General features: G+C 37.9%; 1 protein-coding gene across 8 annotated transcripts in view; it reads left to right on the top strand.

The window, feature by feature from the left end:
- Positions 1–23,165, top strand: part of LOC121928780 (golgin subfamily B member 1-like) — a 231,752-nt gene that overhangs the window by 202,525 nt on the left and 6,062 nt on the right. For 7 of the 8 annotated variants that reach the window (XM_042464026.1, XM_042463994.1, XM_042463977.1 and 4 more), the window contains 5 exons: positions 943–11,814; positions 12,348–12,499; positions 14,701–14,860; positions 17,306–17,458; positions 20,569–20,733. In XM_042464026.1, coding sequence (XP_042319960.1) covers positions 943–11,814; positions 12,348–12,499; positions 14,701–14,860; positions 17,306–17,458; positions 20,569–20,733 — 11,502 coding nt within the window. Of the gene's footprint in view, positions 1–942; positions 11,815–12,347; positions 12,506–14,700; positions 14,861–17,305; positions 17,459–20,568; positions 20,734–23,165 lie in introns of those variants that run through there. The other variant, XM_042464035.1, reaches the window with a different exon arrangement.

The following is a 23,165-nucleotide window of genomic DNA, read 5'->3' as shown; positions in this document are numbered from 1 at the left end:
CTTGCCAATTGTGACGATCCACCCCCCAAAGTGTGCAGTATGAGGTTTGCTGGCCACCATGGGGTGGGGTTGGAATTTTGTCCCCATTACCTGTTCCTGTTGGGACTCGGACAATGGGCTTGTGGTGGTGTGAATAAATAGTTTCACTTGGTAGCTCATATGGGGAGGAGATGTTAGATCGATGTACACTTTGGCACTCCATTTTGGTGGAGAATTGGTTTCTGGAACTGCTTCCATGGGACACGAGATTGGGTGGTGACAGAAGGAGACTGCCCTTGGGGCTGGGGTTGACTCTCTTACAAAGTCACAGGTTTTGGGAAGGACCACTCCAGGTTTGGCCTTCCAAATATGACTGTCCAAAATAGTTACTGATTTCTTTAGCTTTCTCTCATGGTCTGGTGTTTCGTCCAAGGGGAGGTGTCTGAAGCTTGGATCCACACCAGGTTGCCCCCCCCCCCCGGCGTTTTGTCAGTTTGTTTAGTCCCAGGCCTTGAATTACTTAAATAGGTTGTAAGTCAATATAATGGCCCTTGTTTAATCCATCTATAACTGTGCGTGGTTTCATTATTTCATGGTTGGTCAACAGTATATAAACCATCAAATGACTGTAAAATATAATATGCTTAGGGGAATATTGTGAAAGCACAGTTCTTCTTTGTGGTCTCTGTGACTCACACAAATAGGTTCTGCATCCACACAGTGCAAAATTTGGAATCTTGTAGAAGTGTTTTTGGATAGCCCTGTCCACTTCCAAGAACATTATTATTTAAGAAGCAGTATATGACATGCAGAGGGGGGAGTCAGTCATCCAAGAGTAGGAGGAAAAGTCCTTTTTTCACCATGTGTTGTGGGTAGCCTAAGTATTTTTTTTTGTGTCCCAGCCATAGGCCAGATTATTCAGTGAATGCTTACTTAAATTGTGCCATTTATTTTTGTTTCCAGATTATGAAGCAGGATTCTGCAGTAGAACTAATGCGACTAGACCTTGAACAGACAAATGAAGAACTTGACAGATTAAACACAACTCACTTAGAAGAGAGATCTCAACTTATTCAGGACCTCCAGAGACGGGAAAGAGAAATTGACAACCTCAAAGAAGTTCTAGCTGAAAAAGACAAAGAAATTTCTGCTCTTTCTTCCAGTATGACTGAGTATTCTGAACAGATTAACGTTCTGAAATGTCAGATCAAGTGCAAAGAGGATGAAATAAGAGATATGGAAGAAGCTCTGTCCAGGGCTGAAAGAGAAGCACAGTTGCTGAAAGATGTACAAACTGCTGATGTGAAGGATGCAAGCACAAAGATTTCAGGACTTTCTGATCAGCTAAGTACAATGGAATCAGAGTTGGCAAATGTGAAAGTTGAAAATGAAGCCAAAACCAAAGAAAATGAAGAATTGGTTAGGCAAATCAAAGAGTCCAGCAAAACAATAAAAGAACTTAATTTGGAAATCAAGGCCCATGATATTACTTATACCAACAAGCTCACGGAGTGCGAGTCACAAATTAATTTGCTTAAAGAACAAATAAGTAAATTAACCGAGAAGTTACATGAAACAGAGAGAAAATATAAGGAGGAAATGGAGCATCTCAAATCCCAGCTTGATGAACATATCTCTGCTAAGGAAAAATTGAATACCTTGCTTAAAGAGAGAGAGAGCAAAGAACAAAGTTTTGAGAATGAACTGAAATCAGTGAAAGATTTGTACAATCAACTAACTTTAGAAAAGGCTAAAAAAGATGAAGAGTTATCTAACTTATCCAGGCAGCTTGCTGAACATACCGAGCATCTAGAAATTGCCAAAAAGTCTTTACAGGAAAAAAAAGAGATAATAATTTCATTAAAGGATAAGCTTAAAACTGTAGAGCAGCAGAGTGAGAAGGAAAAATTCAAGTTAGTTGAGGAGCTGGGTAATAAGGAAGAGAAGTTAACAGAAGTTAATAGTAAGCTGCATGAGAAATGTGAAATAATTAGTAGGATGGAAACAGAAAGACAAACTAGCATTCTGACTAACAGCCAGTTGCAGACAGCTCTTGAGCAAAAGGAAAAAGATTTTGTGGGTCAGCTTAAAGCTATTGAAGATCTCAGCAGTGAGGTGCATATCATGGAGAGGGAGAAGCAGCAGTTAATCAGTGAGAATGAGAGTTTATCTAAATTACTGGATGTGAAAGAATGCGAACTGTTGAAGCGTGCTCAGTCTATGGCTGAAATGGAGAGTAAGATGTCTGCCACTGCCACTGAGCACCAAAAAATACTTTCAGAAATAGATCATGATAAAGAGACACTAAGAAACAAGGTTGAAGAACTTTCAAGCCTTGTGAAACAAAAAGAAAATTCAGTCACAGACCAGTTACTGGAGAAACAAAAGGAGTGTGATGTGTTAGCTGATCAGCTTTCTAAAAGCAGAGAGCTGATGGAGCTGTTACGTAAAGAAATGCAGTCTTTTAGCATTCAGCTGCAAGATGCTAGAAACAGAGTGCTGGAAAAAGAAGGACTGCTGAGCCAGAAAGAGTCAGAGAATAATGCAATGGCTCAACAGCTTAGTCAGGAGGAAGAAAAAGTATCATCACTACAGAAAAAGGTTCAGAACATAGAAATGGAGCTTGGGGTAAAAAGCAAATCTCTAGATGAAAAAAACAGGGATAATGATACTTTACTTAAACAATTAAAAGAAAAACAACTTGGTATGGTAGAATTAGAGAGAGAGGTAGAAAGACTTCGAGGTGAAGGCACCCAGTTGTATCATCAGCTTGAAGAAAAAGACTTTGTTGTGTTATCTCAAAGACTAGAGCTTGAGGAAATTCAGAGGCAGCTTGCCAAGAAAATGGAAGAGTGTACAGCATTAAGTGATCAGATAGTGCTATTAGTCAAAGAAGTAGATGTTTTGAAGTGTGAAAAGGACAATGCTTTGGCTATTTGCAGTGCAAAATCAAGTGAGTGTGATGTTTTCCAGCATCAGTTAACACAACATCAAAGTGAAATTGTGTCTACAAAACATGAAGCTCACATGTTGAAATTAGAAAATGAAAAGCTGAAAGTGGATATTGAAACAATAAATGCTACATTGGTGAAAAAGTGTGAGGGTGTAGTTCCCCTGAATGCACAGTTGTCTCAGCATAGTCACAGTGCTTTAGCTTTTACAGACCAAATTGATACCTTAATCAGTGAAATAAAAACTTTAAAAGACAATTTTCATGCTAACGAGACCCTCCTTTCCCAAAAGGAATCTATGATTCAGCAAATGAAAGAAAATAAAGATGTACGCAAAAAGAAGCATTTGCAAATGGTTTCAGATTTGCAAAGCCAAGTACAGACTTTAGATTGTGAGGTTGATACACTTAGGCAAGAAGTGCAAGAAAAAGAAAATGAATTGAAAAAGCAAACCCAAGAGCTAAAATTGCTTAAAAATAAATGTGAGGAATCTGATTTGCTTAGAGTTCAACTGTCTGAGAATATGGAAATAATTTCTGACCTTCAGAGTCAGATTGAAAATATGACCAAAAAGTCTGAAGAGTTAAGTAAGTCAATTACAAAGAAAGATAACATTTTAAAAGAAAAGGAGAAGGAATGTGTTAATTTGCAAGCCTGTATTTCTGAGTCTTCCTCTGTGCAGCAGAAACATGTACAGTCATTGATCACAGAAGCAGAACAGTTAAGAGCAGTCGTTTTTGAGAAGGAATCGGTGGTGAATGATAGTTTATTGCTTAATAATAAATTGAAGGTTGAACTTCAAGACAAAGAAACTGAATGTGAGATGTCGAGGAAGCAAGTTAGAGTATTGGAAGAATCAAATTTGAATCTAAAAAAAGAACTAAGTGATCAGACACATGTCATAAACAATATTAAACAGGCCCTATCAGAAAAAGAAGTTTCTCTTTTGGATAATGCCTGTCTTGTGGAAAAATTAAGAGAAGAACTAAAAGCAAATGAAGAAAGATTACAGCTAATTTCTCAGCTTTATGGTCAAATAAATGAAATGACCCAAGAAATCCAAAAGTCAAAAGAACTAGTACAGGAAAAAGAGAGTGCTTTCTTGTCACTCCAGGATAAATTTGCTGCTCAGTATGAACAAAGAAATGAACTCAGTGCTACTTTGAGTAAAAAGGAGGAATTAATTTCTGAATTGCTTCATTCGTTAGATCAGAAAGATTTGAGTGTGCAACAAGCAGAAAGCAATGTTCAGAGTCTTACTAACGAGATCGAGAAACTTAGAGAAGAGCTAGGAAAGAACTCTGTTACACTTAAAAAACGTTTGCAAGAAAAGGATGAAAATATTGCCATTAGTCAAAAGAAACTTGACTCTTTGTCAGCTGAACTGGAATCTGTCAAATCAGAGTACCAGAAAACATTGGAACAAGTTGAACTGTGGCAGCAGAATGTTCAACTCAGAGAGAGGGAGCTACAGGTTTTGCAGGAAAAATGCACCCAGCAGGCTACGCATATTGAATACTTAAATTCTGAGCTCAGTGTGGTAAATTCTAAATCTCAAGAATGCCATGACTATATACTTTTAACAGATAAGCTTGAAAAACAGGTAGAGTCTTTAAGGAAGGAGAAAACTATTTTACAGAAGAACTTTGATAAGTTAAGCGTGGAAAACAAACAATTGGTAAACATCCAGAACCAATTACAGCAGAAAGCAAAAGAACTAGAAGAACTTTGTGAAAAATTCAAAAGCAGTGAGAATGAATCACGAATGCATCTACATGCCATCACTTTGCAGTTGGAGAATGAGCGAGAGCAGTTGCAAATGAAGGTTAGTGTAAAGGGTGAAGAAGTTGATGAATTAAAGCTTAAGGTTCAAAAGCTAGAACAAAATCTCCTTGAGTCAGAAAACAAATGGGTTACAGAACTTGGTAGGGCAACACAACAAGATGAAATTAATCTTATGCAACTGAGCAATTCAGAAAGGGAACTGAAATCCAAAGATGCTCAGATCCAGTCTTTGCAACAAGAACAGGACATGGTTAAAAAAGAACTTACCAGGTACTTGTGTGCATTATCACATAGTAGGTATTTCATCAAAGAAAGTGATAGTGAAGCTGGTCAGCAAGTAACTGAAAGTAAGACTATATTGGAAAAATTATCTACCCTGATAGATGATATTCTTAACAAAGAAGCTGAAACAATGGCACTACAGCAAGCCCTTCTAGACAGAGAGAGAGAGATACAGCACTTGCATAATCAGCTAGAAAGTATGCAGTCCCTGAGGGAGGAGAACAAGCAGATACAGAATCACTTGGAGATGGTTAGAGATACTGACCAATCAAAGCTGGAATGTTTATCAAATGAACTGAGTAATGCTAAGGAGGCATTATATAAGCAACAGTCTCTTTGTGAAGAAAGGAACATTGCATTAACAGAGATGAAGAAAAGGGTTAGTGTTCTCCAAGAAAAGTGTGATAAATTAGAAAAAGAATGTGAAAACAATCGCACAATATCAAATGCACAATGTCAAAAAGAAGAAAAACTTTCAGAAGAACTACAGTACAAAAGCCAGATGGTAGAAAATTTAATTTCTCAAACTAACCAACAGAAGGATTTAATTTCTACTCTAAGCCAGCAACTGAAAGAAAAGGATTGTGCAGTTACTCAAGTCATGGAATCTTTATCTAATGAGATGGTAAAATTTTCTGAAGAAAAAAATGTGCTTACTGTCAAACTACAGCAACTAGAAGCTATTCAAACCAGCATGACAGAAGAGGCAAACTTATTATCACAACAAGTAGAACAATATGAAAAAGAACGTGATCTTGGTCAAATTATATTAACTGACAAGGAAGGTACAATTAAAGACTTACTGGATGAGAAGGCACAAATAAATGTTACTTTGGAAAAATTAAGTCAGGAAAAAGATAATCTGAAAAAGAAGCTTCAGGCAGCTTTGATAATAAGAAAGGATTTAATGCAGAAAATAGAGATTCTTGAAAAAACTAATCAGGAATCTACAGAAAGAGAGTGTAAGAAAACACAAGACTTATTGGAGCAGATTCATGAATTAACAAAGCAGGTTAAAAGTGCTGAAGCTCTCAACAGAAATATTGAATCCCAGCTTGTAGAGCTGAAGGAGCAATTGTTAGAAAAAGATGCCAAAATATGTGACATAAGTGAAATGTTATCCACAAAGACAGTATACATGGAGGAATTACAGAAGAATGTTACAGAATTAAAAGTTGCCCTTGCTGAGCAAAATATCATGTTTGATAAGAATTTAATATGTCTGCAGGAGAAAGATTGTCTTCTTCAGCAAAAACAGTCTGAGCTCACTGAAAGAGAAAGAGGTTATAGAGAGGAATGTTCTCAGCTTTTCTTAACCATAGAAAATCTCAAAGCTGATATAGCAAAGAAGGAAGAAGCATTTAAGCAAATGAATGGGTCAGAAGATACATTAAATGCTGGAGGCTCTTGCAATAACAGTACACATCTCCTTAGTGAAATAAATCACTTGCAGAAAGAAAAGGAAACCTTGCAAAAGAAAGTTCAGGCACTGCTTGTGGCCCGTAAAGAAAGTACTAAAAATATTCAAAAACTAAAGGAGGAACGTGATGCACTATTAGCAAATGTTGATGAAATAACAAAAGACTTTGAAATCATACAAACAGAATATAAAGCACTCCAGGTAGTTTATCAGAAAAAGTGTGAGGAATTTGATTCAAATCTGTTGCTTTTATGCTCTCTTCAGAAAACATTGGAGTCTTCTGAAGCTCTGCATCACAGTGAAAATATTCCAAAGAATGCCATGGAGCCAGAGAAGCTAAATGAAAAGGGTCATGCTATGAAAGAAGAATCAGAGAATATGATAAGTAAAATGGTGGTCAGAGAGGAGGATGAGATGGTGAAATGTCATAATAACTGCATGAAACTAATGAAGGAAAAAGAAAAGTTTCAAGAAGAATTAAAAGAGAAGTCATTTGAACTTAATAGAAAGGAACAAGAGGCAGCAAAACTGAAAATCTCTGTTGAACAACTGGAACAGCAATATAAGAAAGACAAAGACAATATGCTGCTTGAGAGAAGTCAGCTTCAGCAACAATTGGAAATATATAAAAATGAACTGATAGATGTTAAGGCTATGATTAACAGTGTAAATAATGAAAAAAATATTCTTCTTAAGAAAACAGAAGAAGATCATCTGTTCACTCTGGAAGAAATTGAAAACATGAAGCATGATATTCAACAAGCCAACGCACAGATGTTAGAAAAAGATGACGAGATTAGGAATTTAAATAATTCCCTTAAGGATCTCAAAGGCAAGCTTGATCATGGAAAGGAAATAATGAAAGAAGTTTCACAGTTGCAACAAAGTTTAGATGATAGTCGAGAAGAAGCAGCACATTTCAAAATAGCCTTTGGAAAAATGAGGCAAGAGAAAGACGAGTTCATAAACAGTCTTCAAATGTCAAATGCAGATTTACTCAATATAAAAGAGGAGCTAAGACACGCCAGTGAGGAAAACAAGGAACTACTGAAAGAGCTAAACATGCTACGTGAGAAGGTTTTACCAGTATCTAATTCGGGCAAAAAGTTGGCAGTATATGTAAAAGACAGTGAAGAGAATTCTGGTTTGTGGCTGTGTTCAGATAATGTATTACAGAGCAGTGTTCGAGACACAGAGGGTGTCACTCCATTGTTAGATGTCTCTCCTATAGAAAAAGAATCACTAGATGCCACTTGTACTGGAAGAATGACTTTAAGAGAAAGGACAGATCAAGCACCAGCAACAATGACTCTTGCACAGGTGGGGAAGAAAGAAGACAGAGGACAGAAAGATGATGCGGAAGAAAAGAGTAAGGAACGACTTCAAAGGAAGCTCCAAGCGGCTTTAATATCACGTAAAGAAGCTCTGAAAGAAAACAAAATTCTAAAAGAGAAAATGGAATCACTAATACAGGAAAACAAAGAACTGGTTGGAAAGGCCCAAGACCTTGGACTTCTGGTATCTCAGCTAAACAGAGAACAACAACAACAGACTCCTACATTGTATAAAGAGGAGACACTCATGACCGAAAATGCTAGGTTGTTAATTGAAAATGAAAACTTAACTGCTGCATGTGAAAGTCTAAAATCTACTATGGAAACAATAGTTCAAGAGAAGGAAGCATTTTCTTTTCAGCTGAATTCCTTAAAAGATTCTCAGACAGTTGAATTAACAAGTTGGAAAGCTAAACACAGTGAATTAAAGCAGGAGTATGAGTCACTGCTTCAGGCCTATGAAAATATTAGTAGTAAAATAGCAGAAATGAGGCACATTATTGATGTCACTAGAAAAGAAAAGCAGGATGTGCTCCACAGGGTGAAAGAGAGAGAAGTCGAGAAAGAGGAAGTTGAGAAGCTGCTTCAAAAAGCAACTGATGAAAACATACATGTGAAAGAACAGCTAAAGCAGTTAGCAGAATCTAAACAGAAGGAAATCAAGGAGTTGCAGATTGAAGCAGAAAAGCAGGCTTCTGAGCACAATTTGTGCTTGGAGGAATATCAGAAAAATATTGACCAATCTGTGCTTCAGATCAAACAACTAACAGAGGAAAATAAGCAATTAAGAGACCTTTCTGAGACCTTAACACAGAGCCTAGAGAAAAATCAAAAGGAAAGTGAGGTCCTTTCTAAAGATTTCACTGTAACAAAATCTGCTTTGAGGGACCTCCAAGCACAGTTGGAATTGGCCAAGCTTGATGCAGAGTCTAAGATCAATGATTATCTTAATGAGAGGGAGTCATTATTAAATCACATTAATTTGTTAAATGAAGGGATCTCAGAAAAGGAGAAAGCTGTACTGACCTTAAAGCAAGAGAATAAAAATATGTCAGAAAAGTTAAGAGATGCTGAAGAATCTCTGTGTCAGAAAGAGAAGTCATTATCAAAGTTAGAAAATGATTGTAAAAGTTTTAATGAGGAAATAATAAGCTTGGGTGAAAGAATTAAGATATTAGAAGATGACAAATGTCTTTTACAGGAAGAATTAGAAAATGTTCAAGAAACGTCTTATAAAGTGAAAAATGAGAGAGAATTTTTGGAGACAGAATTGCTTAATCATATTAAAAAATTGGATCAAACAACAGACAAATTGAAAGCCAAGCAAATTCAAATCGGCTTGCTCACACAGCAGTTGGATGATTTAAAAAATGAGAAATGCAGTACAATTAGAGAGAAAGAAGAACAACAACTACATCTTGTCAGAGTATTTGAAGAAAAAGTGAAATCTGCTCAAAGGGACAATAATGGAACAAAAAACAAAACAAAAGAATTGCAAGAACTTCTAAAGGAAAAACAACAAGAGATCAACCAATTGCAAAAGGATTCTATTAAATACCAGGAGATGATTTTGGATTTAGAAAAATCTGTGAAATTGTCACAATCAAAGAGTGAAAAATTTGAGAAAAGTTTAAACAATGCAGAAGAAAAACTTACTAAATCAAATGAAGAAATACAGAAACTAACTGAAAAGCTGTCTTTGCAAAAAGGTTTGTTGGATCAGTCTAAAGCTGAAATAGAGGAATTAACAAGTGAGAACCTAAATAGTAAGATAGAACTTAAAGAGAAAGAAAACCAAGTATTAAATCAGAAAAAAGAATATGAAATCCAACTGGAATCTGACCTTCAGCTCCTTAAAGTAACTTGGCAAAAAGAATGGCTCAGCTCAGAAGAAAAATACAATGCCCTACAAAGAGAGAAAGAAAGAATCCTTGGTGAACACCGTCAGTTGCAAGAAGAAATTGGAATAAGGGATACTCAGAATAAGAGCCTTCAAAGTGAACTGAATGATGCCTTAGCCAGATTGGGTGCTTTTGCCAAGTGTATGTCATCCCTTCAAAATGACAGAGACAGAGTCATTGGTGAAATGAAAATCTGGGAAAAGCAGTTCAAAGAGGTGATTGAAAATAAGCAGCAACAGATTGAAGCCCGTAATCTAACAATAGCATCTTTACAAGAAGAAATAAAGGTGCACATGTCTCGAATTCAAGAACTAGAACTCAAAAGTTCTGTCCTAGAAGAACCTAAGAACCCAAAGCAAACATCTGTTGACTCAGACCGTTTCAATGAGCTTTCCAGAATAAAGGCAGAAAATGTCATTCTGCAGAACAGGCAGCATGAACTGGCTACTGCTCTGAAGTTAAAAGAAGATTTTGTGCAGACACTGATCAATGAGAAAAAGTCTCTTGACCTTCTGATAAAAAATAAACCTACAGAAAATGAGATGGAAGCACTGACAAATAATTTGACAAGAAAAGATCAGGAAGTGCAGCAGCTTCTTTTGGAAAAAAGTGAGATACAAGCTGAATTGGAAAAACAAGTTGCCATTTCTGATCATGTGAAAGCCATGCTGAATAAGAAAGATACAGAGATTTCACTTCTGATTTCCTCAAAAGATACAGAAATTTCAGGCTATCTTGCTCAGATACAAGCTCAGCATAGACAGCAGGTTTCAGATTATGAGCAGCAGATAAAGTCTTTGCAGGTGGCTAAAGGGCAATCTGATGAAACTTGCCAAAAGATTAAAAATGAGTTGAAAAATCTTCAAAGAAAAGCTGAAAAAGCAGTTCAAGATAAGGCTGAGACTGCCAGTGCAATGGAGGCCTTTAAAAAGGCAATGTCCTCTCTTCAGAATGACAGGGATTCCCTGATTTTGAAACATAAAAATCTAGAATGTGAGCACAGACTTGCTTTATATGAGAAAGAGAGACTTGTAGCAGACAGTAATAATGAAAGCAGAATATTAAAGCAAGAACTAAGGAAGCTACGGAATGAAATAGATGATCTTCATTCTGAAAATGCAATGCTCACTGCACAGCTTATAAAGTACAGGGAAGATCTGAATCAAGTTCTGTCACTAAAAGACAATCAGTTGAAAGAATTACTTACACAGAAATTGGAAAGCATTAAGATCCTTGAACAGGAAAAACTAGAACTTCAGAAAAAACTGAAAGAGATGCAGCTGACTGTGAAATTACAGGATGAGAACATAGAATCTTTGAAACTGGAAAATATAAAATTAGCATCCAAAGCTCACGACTTGGAGATTGTGATTGCTTCCATAAACAAAGAGAGGTTAGCTTCTGAATCCAGACAGAAGTACCCACACCAGGAGGGAGAAAGATTTGATCAGAATAAAGGATTTTTGGTCAACCACCAGCTTGAAGAAAAGCTGGAAAGAAGGTTACAAGAGCTCCAGAAAATGGCTGGCAAAAGTACAACAGGTACAGAGCTGGATCCTAAGTTACCGGAGAACGACACTGTTGAATCACCACAAAAGAGACTGTTGGAAATTCAGTTTCAGAATAAAGAACTACGGTCCCAAATTGAGTCTTTTGGAAAAGCTATGACGGCTCTCCAGGATGATAGGGAGAGGTTAATAGAGGACTTCAAGGTACTTCAGAGCAAATATGTTTCTGAGCTTGGATTGGAAAAAAGAAGAGCCAACAAACTTGAAACTGAGCTCAGTGATGTCAAATCAAATTTATTCAGTGTACTCAAAGAAAATGCTCTTTGGAACCAGGCGTCACCGGAAGCTAAAAGCAAAATCACTCTTGACCAGCTTACTGATGAACTTGAAAACCTGTGTAAGCTATTAAACACTCGAGATCTTGAAATTAGCAGACTCTCCTCTGAATGTGAGAATTATGCTCAGCAGATGGATGCCTTTTCTAAGGCTATGGCCAGTCTTCAAGACGACAGAGAAAGACTTCTGCAGGAACTCCGCAAGCTGAGATTAGCTCATGAATTTAAACAGGGCACAAGTTCAGCTTCTGACAACACAAGTGAGATTAGTTCTCTTAAGCATAATTTGGAGACTCTTCAGGTGGATAGGGACAGACTGGTAAGTTCTGTTAGGTGAGATATCTTAATAGTTACTGATGCAAATATACAAAAGCAACAGCTACAGTCCTGTGTATACTTACTGGGGAGTATGTCCTTTTATTTTAAATTTATTTTTATTTTAAATATGGAGATTACATCTTTGTATAGGATTACGTTATTCATGTATTTCCCTTCTTTTCAGATTGGATAGGTTTAAAGTTACTGGCTGAATAAGTAAAACCAGAATTATATCCATAAATATTATCAGAAGACATTAGGAAACTATGGCCCCATACAGACAGGCCAAAATAAAACTGCTTCGGGTCACTTTGGAGGTATGCTCTTTAAATGACACATGCATCTTAAGAGGACAGAAGCTGTGCCAAAACTGCTTTGGCACAGTTTCTGGCCCCTTAGGCCTCATGCATAATTTAAACAGCATACCTCCAAAGTGACCCGAAGCAGCTTTATTTTGGCCTGTCTGTCTGGGCCAGCAGTCATCATCTTTAAGCTAAATGAGCCTGGTTTTTATTAACACTTCCTTTTCCATAGGTAAAAGAAGGAGCTAATGTTGCAGCAGCTGAAATAGCAAAACTAAAAGCCAAAGTGGATGACCTTGAGAGAAACTTGAACCAGAAAAAAACTTTCCAAGAAGAATCTGAGAAAGAAAGAACCTCATACCAAAATGAACTAGCTGGCTTGCGGTAATGTGGATTATCAGCATGAGCTGTAAAAAGCTTTATGAATGTTCCTTTTTATAAATGATAAGATCGCACTATACTTACTCATTATAACTAAAGAATATATGTATGTGCGTGTGTGTGAAATTTGTCTACTAACTAATGTGGCACAAGTATGGGTATTGATGTCTGTGAAAAATGTTACATGCTAGAAATCCTAAAATGCAACGTTGGCGATCAGGAAGGATGGGAGCAGGCTATGAACAGAATTTATAGTAGTAATGGGAGACTTCAGCCATCCTGATATTTGTTGGAAGTCAACTTGGCCAAGAATGTAACATCCAACAAATTCCTTACAAGCCTTACAGACCATTTCATTATACAAAATGTGGAGGAGGCAACAAAAAGATCCGCTGTTCTGGATTTAATCCTAGCCAAGAGAGATGCACTGGTCGTCCGGTGAAGTAATGGGATCCTTGAATAGGAATGCCCATGCCCTCTTGACATTTGTTATATAGAGGAAAGGGGAAGCCAGTCATAATCAAACATTCGATCTGGAATTTTAAGAAAGCTGATTTCACTGTGAGTAGGGAAATATTGAGTGAGATCACCTGGTCAAAAATGTTAAAAGAAAAGGGAGTTCATGATGCATGGGTATTTCTTAAAAGGTGAGATATTGAAGGTGCAGTTACAAACAATTCTAATAAAGAAGAAAAGTGAGAGATGTCTAAAGAAACTAGAGGGGATGTACAAAGAACTTTCAGATGAGGTTAGATGAAATTTTATTTGTATTCCACTTTCACCCCAAAATTGGGATTCAAAGCAGTTTACAGTCTAAAAACATAGTACAATTAAAAACTTACAAAAGTGATGGTTAAAAAGGAGCTAAACTATAACAATATTAAAATGGATTCTCTTTTAGAGAGTATCAGAAGATGCTGGTGTTTGAATCACATCCCCTTCATAGGCATTGGGGCCATTTAATAGGGGCTTCTCAGTGGCTGCCCTTATTTATTTGTTTGTTTGCTTAATTTACATCCCGTTTCTCCCAAAATGAGATCCATGGGCACTTAGAACTCCATTCCTAGGACAGCTAGCATGGCCCTTTCCTTGCTGTCCTTCCATCGGCAGTCAAAGACTTCTTCATTCCAGCAGGCTTTTGAGCACTGATTTTAAGAGTGTGTTTTACTGTTTTAATTGTGCTGCTTTTTAATATTTTAATTGCATGTTTTAAGTTTTAAATTTAAATTCTTATTGTTAATAGTTTAATTCTACTTTATTTTTATCTTTGTTACATGTGCTTTAATTTTTGTAAGTTGCCTTGAGTCTTGGCTTTGGGGAAAAGACAGGAGATCAGTAAAGATGGTGACAATGACCTGACTTACTTTGCAGGGTTGTTGTGAGAATAAAATTAGGAGAGAGCACTTATTTTGCTCAAAATTCCTTGAAGTTCAGTTAAAAATGTCATGAATGAGTAACTTAATGTTAACCATGCATAAGAAGGAAAAATTGAAGAGAGAGTGCATTGTGGTAATGCTGCCATTTTTAGTTTACGCTTTCAGTTGTGGCTGGCATGAATGCTCATTTATATATTTGGGGAAGCAAAATTAATTTGTTATGTCTTGACACTGCTAGTATCACCAATGACATATGCATATACATCATATACTGTATTGCTAAATGAGAGGAGTGAACAGAAATGATAGGTCACCTGTCTCTTCCAAAGTCCTGTTAGCGCGTGCTCGCCAAGGGAGTGTGAAATAAGTGGTGGCTTCACTGGTGGCCACTCTCCTCATTTTATCTCCTGTTGTTTCCATTGAAGGAGAAATACTTGCATTGCTCTGAGCCTGCCTAAGACAAGGGGTCTAATTCTAGGTTCTTAAGAGGGAAGAAGAGAGGTCCAACACCATCTACTAAGCCCAGTCTTGGGGCCCATTGCTGTTGCAACCATCACTAGTGACAGAATCTTTCTAAGGACATTGTGGGTACCTCTGTGGAAGACATGAACCTGCTGGTAAAGTCATTCTCTTCTGGAAATGCTTCTGCCCCACCTTGACAGCCCTCAAAAGCTTTTGTGAACAGCAGACACACTCCTATTTTGGATCATTGTATATTATTACATTGCCTAACTGCACAGAATTAGCAACATTTCCAATTTGGAAATTAAAAGGATGCATGCACTAGTCGTGTAATATTTTCATGGTGTCTTCATATTTTATGTCTAGAATGGAAAAAAACAATCTTCTGGCAGAATCTCAGGCACTCCAGAATCAATTCCAGTCAACTCTTGTAGAAAAGGAGCGTCAGATTGCAGAACTACAAAAGGTGCATCGTGAAGTAGTATCTCAGAGATCTATAGCTGCTAGTAGCAACTACCCATCCAAGGTAAAACAACTTGTAAAGTAACCTTGTTAAATAACCGTTTAAACTTGTCCAGAATGTGCAACATCTTATGCTGACATTTTAATATAAGTCACAAAAATCCCAAAGCTGCTGTCCTAAAAATCCTTTAATGAGAAATAAGCAGAATTACTGTAAGTGATTCTTAAAGTAGGTATATTGTTCTTTTTTTTTTTTTTTTTTTTAATCTGGAGATGCCTTCAGAAACTTCAGCTGGTTTAAAGAGCTGCAGCCAGGCTGTTAACTGGAACTGGCTACAGAGAGCATTCAACTCCCTTGCTGCAACAACTCAATTGGCTGTCAGTTCATTTCTGAACACAATTCATGGTGCTGGTTTTGACCTATAAAGCCCTATACCGCTTGGGTCCAGGCTATTTGAAGGACCATATTTCCCTGTACGTGTCCACTGGAGTATTGAGATTGTTTGGAGAGGTCCTTCTTTCTGTCCCACCACTATCTCAGGTGTGTTTGGTGGGAATAAGAGAGGGCCTTCTCAGTGGCTGCTCCCAAGCTTTGGAACTCCTTCCCTAGGGAGGCCATGATGGCTCCATCCCTGCTGTCCTTCCAGTAGCAGCAAAAGACATTCTTGTGCTGGCAGGCCTTTGCAAACTGATAAGGGCTAGGAATGTTGTCCTAATGAAATTTTAAGGTTTGTATTTTTAACATATTCTATTTTAACTGTTTTAACTTTTAAAATTGTTTGTTTTTTAAATGTTATGTTTATAACATTTTAATGTTGTATTGTTTTTAAATTGTATTGTTTTAAATCTGCTGTTTGCTGCCTTGAATGCCAATATTGGAAGAATGTTGGGATATAAGAAAATAAAACAGTAATAATAGTAATAATAATAAACAATCTGCTGAACATACCTATAGAGGACTCTGAGTATCTACTAGAGTTTGTTTGCAGAGAACCCCCAATGGATACCAAAATCTATGGATACTCAAGTCACACTATATACAGTGGCATAGCAAATTGTAGCCTTTATATAAATGGCAAAACATGATGTACTTTTTGGAATCCCCCTTCCGCTAATTTTTGAATCCGTGGATGCAGAATTTGTGGATATGGAAGACCAACTGTGCATTTTTCTCTTGCTTTGGGAGTTTATCCAGAATGGCTTCTACTGTCTTATCAGGCTCCATAGGGATCACAGAGCTAGGGTAGGGTTTTTTTTGGGGGGGGGGGGTTGCCCTTTAGAGTAAGCTCTGCCCTGTCATTTCCTTTACTTGGCCAAAGAGCAGATTTATTTTCTTAGTCATCCAAGGAAAATGGTCTCAAATAGTCTTTTTCTTTTTAAAATCTTACTGCTGCTTCTGATCCTCACATAGCCATTTCTTTTCTTCTCTCTTTTCTTGACTGTTTTTGTTTTCCTTCCTTGTTGGCTCTTCCAATGAAACACTTTGAAACTAAAGCTTCTGACACAACAGTGAAGTTTATTTATTTGGGTCAACTGTCCAAGATAACAGTCCTCCCCATCGCTGAAACTAATATGAGGTTGCAAGAATTTGGAGATCCTGCTAAGGTTTCATCTAGTAGAAACTAAACTAGAAACAGAAGAGCTTTTTGTGCATCTGTGATGAGGCCCCATTGTCACAGCATCATGAACACATCCAGGCATAACTGATTTTGGAGGCTAAACAGAGTTAGGTTTGGTTGGAACTTAGAAGAGAGATTACCAGGGAATACAAGAGGTCTCTATTTAAGACTAGGACAGAATCTTACTTGGCACCTTGGAGAACTGCTGTTGCTGTTCAGATTTGGCAGCACTGGGCTAGATGAAGCAGTGGTCTTACTCAGTAGAAGGCAGTTTCATATGTTCCTTGCCCAGCAGAGGGAAAGTGCCCACTGCTCAGAACCAGAAAGAGTAGAGAGCTTTGCCCAAAGTCCAGAAACTGGTGTTCCTGCCACACAGCTTCCATTTGTGGCTAAACCACTCCAGAGCCTCTGAGCTGTAACAGCTAGCAGGGAATGAAGCCCTTATATCATACACCATCAGGTGGCAGCAAAGGGCAGTAAGCTGAATCCTACAAACATCCTTAATTATTCCATTCAAGTGGTACTGCTTGTAAGACATCTAAAAGTTTACAGATGTATCAGATTACTGTGGTGTGGCCAATAATGCTGGTTTTGAAAATTATCCAAATTCATATCTATGCTTACTTTATGAATCTTATGTAGATGTTCTAAGACAGATCTGTATACTTGAGGCTACAGGGTTAAACTTGGAAGTGCTTAGAGGTTGCATGATATATATGTGGCAAGTAACAATATATATCAGGTAACATAGTGTGCACCTCAGGTTATCTATTTTGCTATCTGAGATTAAATTACCATTCTAAATGAACGTTGTAATATAAATATAGAAACCCTATGAAACTTTGCCACTTATACTTTTTTGCCACTTATACTTACACTTTTTGTCCAAGGGCTTAGAGACTGTTACTCTTGTTGGGAGCACAGACATCCCTGATCAGGTAAATCAACTGCTGGCTGAGAAAAACCAACTTCAGAATGAACTCCAACGCTGCCTTCAGGAGATGCACCAGAGAGAGCTGCGATTTCAGCAGATAAATTCAAAGGTAAAGAAGTAGGCAAAGGCTGGATAAACATTTTGCTCAGTACGTATTAAGATTTGGCTTTTCCCCCAGTGGTTGGAAAAAATATATTTTTGTAACCCAAATCTTAGAATCCTCCAGCTGAATAGTCAACAACCACTTTCCCCCATGCTTTTCCCCCATACACCTAGCAAATGAATGCTTAAGTTCATGGAAAGTATATCAGTATATTGCTCCTTTCTTCTTCTATGAACCAGTGAGAGAGAAGCGTTATTACTGTTTTATAATATTATTGCAGTTATTACTGTTACATAATAACACAAAACTGAATACACAAGTTTCTCTTTGGGCTTGGTTTTAATAACCCAAGTCCAGTATTAAATTTGCAGATAAGGTGAAATAGAGTATTTAACAAGAGTCTAAGGGATACATGAAAAAAATAACGGGGAGAAGAATGCTCCTGTAAAGTTGGAGGACCATATTTAAGTCATTTCATTCAAAGCTATTGTTTATATTAGAATGTGTAATTTGGAAATGTTTTTTAAAAGTCCTTATCCTTATGGTAAGGAATATCATATTGCCTCATCTGTTTAATGAGAGAAACAAATATGTAGTCTTTGGCTGTGGAAAAACCCTGAAAACGTGGGCAGTACAATTATTAGAAATTGAAGAAGGGCTTTGAAAATATATTTATAATTACAAAACCATAAGAAGAGACATAGATTTATTACAGTCAACATGGCAAGAAATTTTCCAAAGTTGCTCAAATTAGTTGCAGTAGTTAATAAATAAATATTACTGTAAGTTACTGTGTGAAGCGGTTGGAGGATACTGACCGTTACAATATCTATGTTGTCAGACCTAGAGATTTCTAAAGAAGTGTTCTCTCAGGTAAAAACAGTGTTTTTGTTATTTGCGGTTTTTCCATATTCACGGGGGTCTTGTTCCCCTAACCCTAGCCAATACTGAGGGACAACTGTAATTAATTCATTAATTACATTAGGATGGGCAAAGCATGGTCTTTGAGCATGATGCAACCTCCAGGGCCTTTTGTGGGCCCAAAAATAATTTTGCCACAGCCCTCTGGAGACATGGGGGCATTTTTGTTACATTTTTGGGCCCCTGGGCCATTTTAAACCCAAGAGAGGCTTTTTTAAAAAACAAAAAAATAGGAAATGGCTTCAAGATCACATCCACTTATAAAAGAAAGAAAGGCTTCTCCTGGACCTAAAAGAGCCCAGAGTGTGTGTGTGGCCCTTCAAGGTCCCTTGGAAACTAAATTAACCCCTTGGCCTCCCACAGTTGCCTATGCCACCCTTTCCCCCAGACTGGGAGTTATGGTTAAAGAGGTACAAAAAGCTATAATGCTAAAACACAATTAAACAATTTTACACTGAAATCCAGTTGTTAGTCCCACCTAGACAATAGCTATTGAATCAGTTGAACTTTTTTCTGTCATTCAAGTGAACTTGTTATTAAGGCAGTTGAAAGCAGGTGCACCTGGTTTGGTTTTAATAGCAGTTTCCTTCGTAATAGCAAAAGTTAGGTTTTCTAAAGTGTTTTGCTGTGTAGATAGCAGCATCCTGATAGCTTTGAAGAAGCATTTTTGAATTTTATAACACAAAAGGATTATATTATTATTATTATTATTATTATTATTATTAAACTTTATTTATATAGCGCTGTAGATTTACACAGCGCTGTAAAGAGTACAGAAACAATACAAAAGGATCATAAATATTAAAGAAGAAGCTGACCTGCTCACATTTACTTGGTTTTCCTGGTGTAGCCAGTTAACAAGAGAATGCTCTGTTCCATGTGCAGATGGAGTTCCAGTAGGCCTTCCAGAGGAAAGTACACCACCTACATATTTGGGGAACACCTGTAGGTCAGTGGTAGAACACATACATAGCATACCAGGGTCTAGAGTTCAGTCCTTGACTGTTGTTGTTATTCACTTTTAAGTTACCTCCATGACTTATGGTTATCATATATAGTTTCTTGGCAAGATTTATTCAAACAGTGGCTGCCATTCCCTTCCTCTAAGCCTGCGAAAGTGTGGCTTTGTCTAGGATCGCACGGTGGATTTCCATGGCCAAGCAGGGATTCAAACTGTTTTCCCAGGGTCTTAGTACAACATTCCTACCAGTCTTTGGCATCTCCAGTTAAGATGATTAGGTAGCACATTGGGAAATACCTTGCCTGGAAATATTCAGGAAAGCCAACTGTGCAATCCTAAATGAGCAATGTGCTGGCAATATGGGATCAGAATTGGGCTCAAGTCTCTTCTAGCAGAACCCTCTTCAGCCAGCTGATCTGAGAGATTTTCTTACAGAGCAATTGTTTTTGGCACTAAGATCTGCCAGCAAAAGAGCCAAAAAGGAAGTAGAGAACGAGCAGTCTGAGAGAGGAGCTGAGTTAACATCAATCAAAAATTTCTTCCAGTGTCAGTAAAAACATTAAAGCAGGCAAGGCTGACAGTAGTGCTATGTAATTTCCAACAGCCCTGACCAGAACGAATCTTAGATTCAGTCCAATCTTAGATCTTAGATTCAGTCTTGGATTAGCTGGTCCTTGACCATCTTGTAGTCCAAGTCAGTTAGCAGACAAAAGAAAAGTAGCTGGATCATCATAACGTTATAGAATTAAAACGACCCCAAGGCTCAATTTAATCCAACCTCTGCCACGCAGAAAATCCATAGCTGTAGAATGCCTTGCAGGTGGCCATCCAACCTCTGTTGGACATAATTCACTAAAGGGAAGTCTGCTACCTTATCAGGTAGCCTGTCCTGCTGCTGACAGTTAATTCTTTTTAATGTTCAGTCAAAATTAAAAGGGGTCTTTTAGCCTCTTCTGTTCTCCCCACATTTGGGGGGGGGATTGAAATCATATCAGGCCCCTGGGATGTGGCACAAGAGAGAGAAAATTAAGTGGAAAATCTGTTTAAAAGACTTATCTCGTGTGCAGCACTTTCCTGTTTTCCTACTGAATTTATATAATGTAGACGAAGCCTAGAACTTACCTACTGCTTAAATATTTTCCCCTTCTGGCATGTACATACACTAAACAAAACCCCCCAGAATAACTTTGAGAAAATTTGTTGCTTAATACTTTACTAGTCCATATCATTACAGGTAATGCAGTCAGTGGAAGAAAATGCTATTTTGTCAGCCCAACTAAAAGCTGTATCGCAGACTTTGCGGGATAATCAACTCCGTTACACTGACCTGCAGAATCGCTACTTGCGGCTTGAAAGGGAATATCAAGTGCAAGTTGCTTCTGTGCAAGGTACTGCTCAGGTAAGAAAACACACAATTTACTTACAATTTGTTCATTCTCATTATGGGAAGTCATCTTAGGTACTTTCTACACTAAAATATATATCTCTTAAAGTATTATATTAACAACACAATCACACTGGAAATAAAATGATCATGAACATAACTACTAAGATGCTGCAATAAAGCACAGTTCAATATAATACTATCTTCAGAGGAGACACAGTTTTCCAGGTAGTAACCAAGCAACTAAAAGATGATATAAACTAATCACAATGCCCTCTGGATGTCAATCAGTTAGCACCGGTTTGGCCAGCTTCTCTCTGTTTTTTATACTTTAGGATTTCCTACACTTTTGTATTTCCATACTTGTGGAGAACATTAGAAACTGATAAGAGGAGAACTTTTTCATGCAAATTCTTTTTATCTTTCAGTTTAATAATTAAAAGCCAAATAGAGCTTTGGTCTTCTTAGTTTTAGATACTCACACCTGACTGTATTATGTTGCAATCTATAGCACAAACTGTATCTCACACAAATGGAAGAAGAATAGATGAAATAATAATAATAATAATAATAATACATTTTATTTATAGACCGCTATTCCGCAATGATCATAGTGGTGTACAGTACAAAAATGCAATACAATACAATACAATACAATACAATCTCTCTCCCTCAAGATGGTGGCTGAAGGGAGGTCTTTTCTTCTTCCAGGCAGGCCTGGTGGAGCTAGCCTGCCTCTCTCTCCCTCAAGATGGAGGATGAAGGGAGGGCTTGTCTTCTTCCAGGCAGGCCTGGTGGAGCTAACCTGCCTCTCTCTCCCTCAAGATGGAGGATGAAGGGATTATGAATGGTATTACATCCCATTCTACTGATGACGGGAATGTATGTCTTGGCTATGCTTTAATTTTAGTTCCAATGGGTTCCAGTCCAAGAATAGACACAAAATGTGTATAGACAGAAGGAATAGCAGGTGGTTCTCCAAGGACCTCTTCTGGCCTTCATTACCACAGGGAGCCAGAAAGGACAGAGGACATAAGATAGAGGAAGATACTGTTTTATCACAATGTTGTAGTGAGGTATCCCAGTGCAGAGTATGCCTTTTATTTGTTGTGTTATGTAATTGGCTTCCTCAGGTGACTCACACTACAAGGGTTTACCTTTCTGTTGAAATTCAGAGGTGATCCATTGTTGCACTAACAAGTACCTATTGCATGCACATGTTGCATACAGTAGAGCCTTCCCTGATGTGTAAGACTAGAACATGCTGACAGGAACAGTGGCTCTGGAAAAATCACCAGGAAAACAAACACCCTGATCAAAAACTCCTCAATTCAGCCAACCACAAGACAAAGTTTGTGCAAATCTGAGGCTCTCCCACCAAGACTGTATGGGCTTCCCAAGATCCACAAGGATACCATTCCACTCCGAACCATAGTGAGTGCCATTGGATCCCCCACATATGACTTGGCCAAGTTTCTGGCCACACAACTACAAACCAATATAGGACAACCCCCCCCCCCCACTACATCAAGGACTCAGCTCATTTCATAGGAAAAATCAATAACCTTGAACTAAAACCCGGAGACATACTAATCAGCTTCGATGTGTTCTCCTTGTTCATCAAAGTCCCAATAACAGACACCATGACACACATCTGACAAATTTTTCCAGAAGTCATCACAGCCCTGTTCAAACATTGCCTCACCACAAGCTATTTCCAATGGGAAAATGGATTCTGTGAGCAGAGAGATGGGGTAGCAATGGGAAGCCCCCTGAGCCCTGTAATAGAAAACTTTTACATGGAACACTTTGAAAAACAAGCCCTGGAAACAGCAACAAAAAAGCCCACAACATGGTTCCGATATGTGGATGACACTTTCACCATTTGGAGCCATGGAGAAGAAGATCTGGCTGTATTTCTGAACCGTCTGAACAACATCCACCCTAACATCCAATTCACAATGGAAAAAGAACACAAACTGAACCAACGTTTGGGCCACAAAGTATACAAAAAACCTGCACATACGGACATATACCTGCACAAGAACTCTGACCATCACCCAGGACAAAAAAGAAGCACAATAAAAACACTGGTAGACATGTTATAAACCATCCTGGACATAAAATGTTGTTTGAAAACACTGAAATTCTGGACCATGCCAACAACTACCATGTCAGGATGCACAGGGAAGCCATTGAAATCCACAAACACCTGGACAATTTTAACAGGAAAGAGGAAACCTTGAAAGTAAACAATATTTGGCTTCCAGTCTTGAAACACAGCAAGCTGAAGACTCAACAAATGCAAATGAGAAATCTCCCAGGGTCAGGGGCTTCCCAGCAGACAATGAGCACTAATCAAGCAGACATTAATCCTCCTTTGCATATCCTCCCACCCTGAGGCCTGCCACTAGCAACAAAACAATATACATGCAAATTACTCCTTT

The sequence above is a fragment of the Sceloporus undulatus genome, chromosome 1, assembly GCF_019175285.1.
Source record: "Sceloporus undulatus isolate JIND9_A2432 ecotype Alabama chromosome 1, SceUnd_v1.1, whole genome shotgun sequence".
Lineage (NCBI taxonomy): Eukaryota > Metazoa > Chordata > Lepidosauria > Squamata > Phrynosomatidae > Sceloporus > Sceloporus undulatus.
Note: the sequence above shows the minus strand (reverse complement) of the source record. Positions and strands in the feature narration are given on the sequence as shown.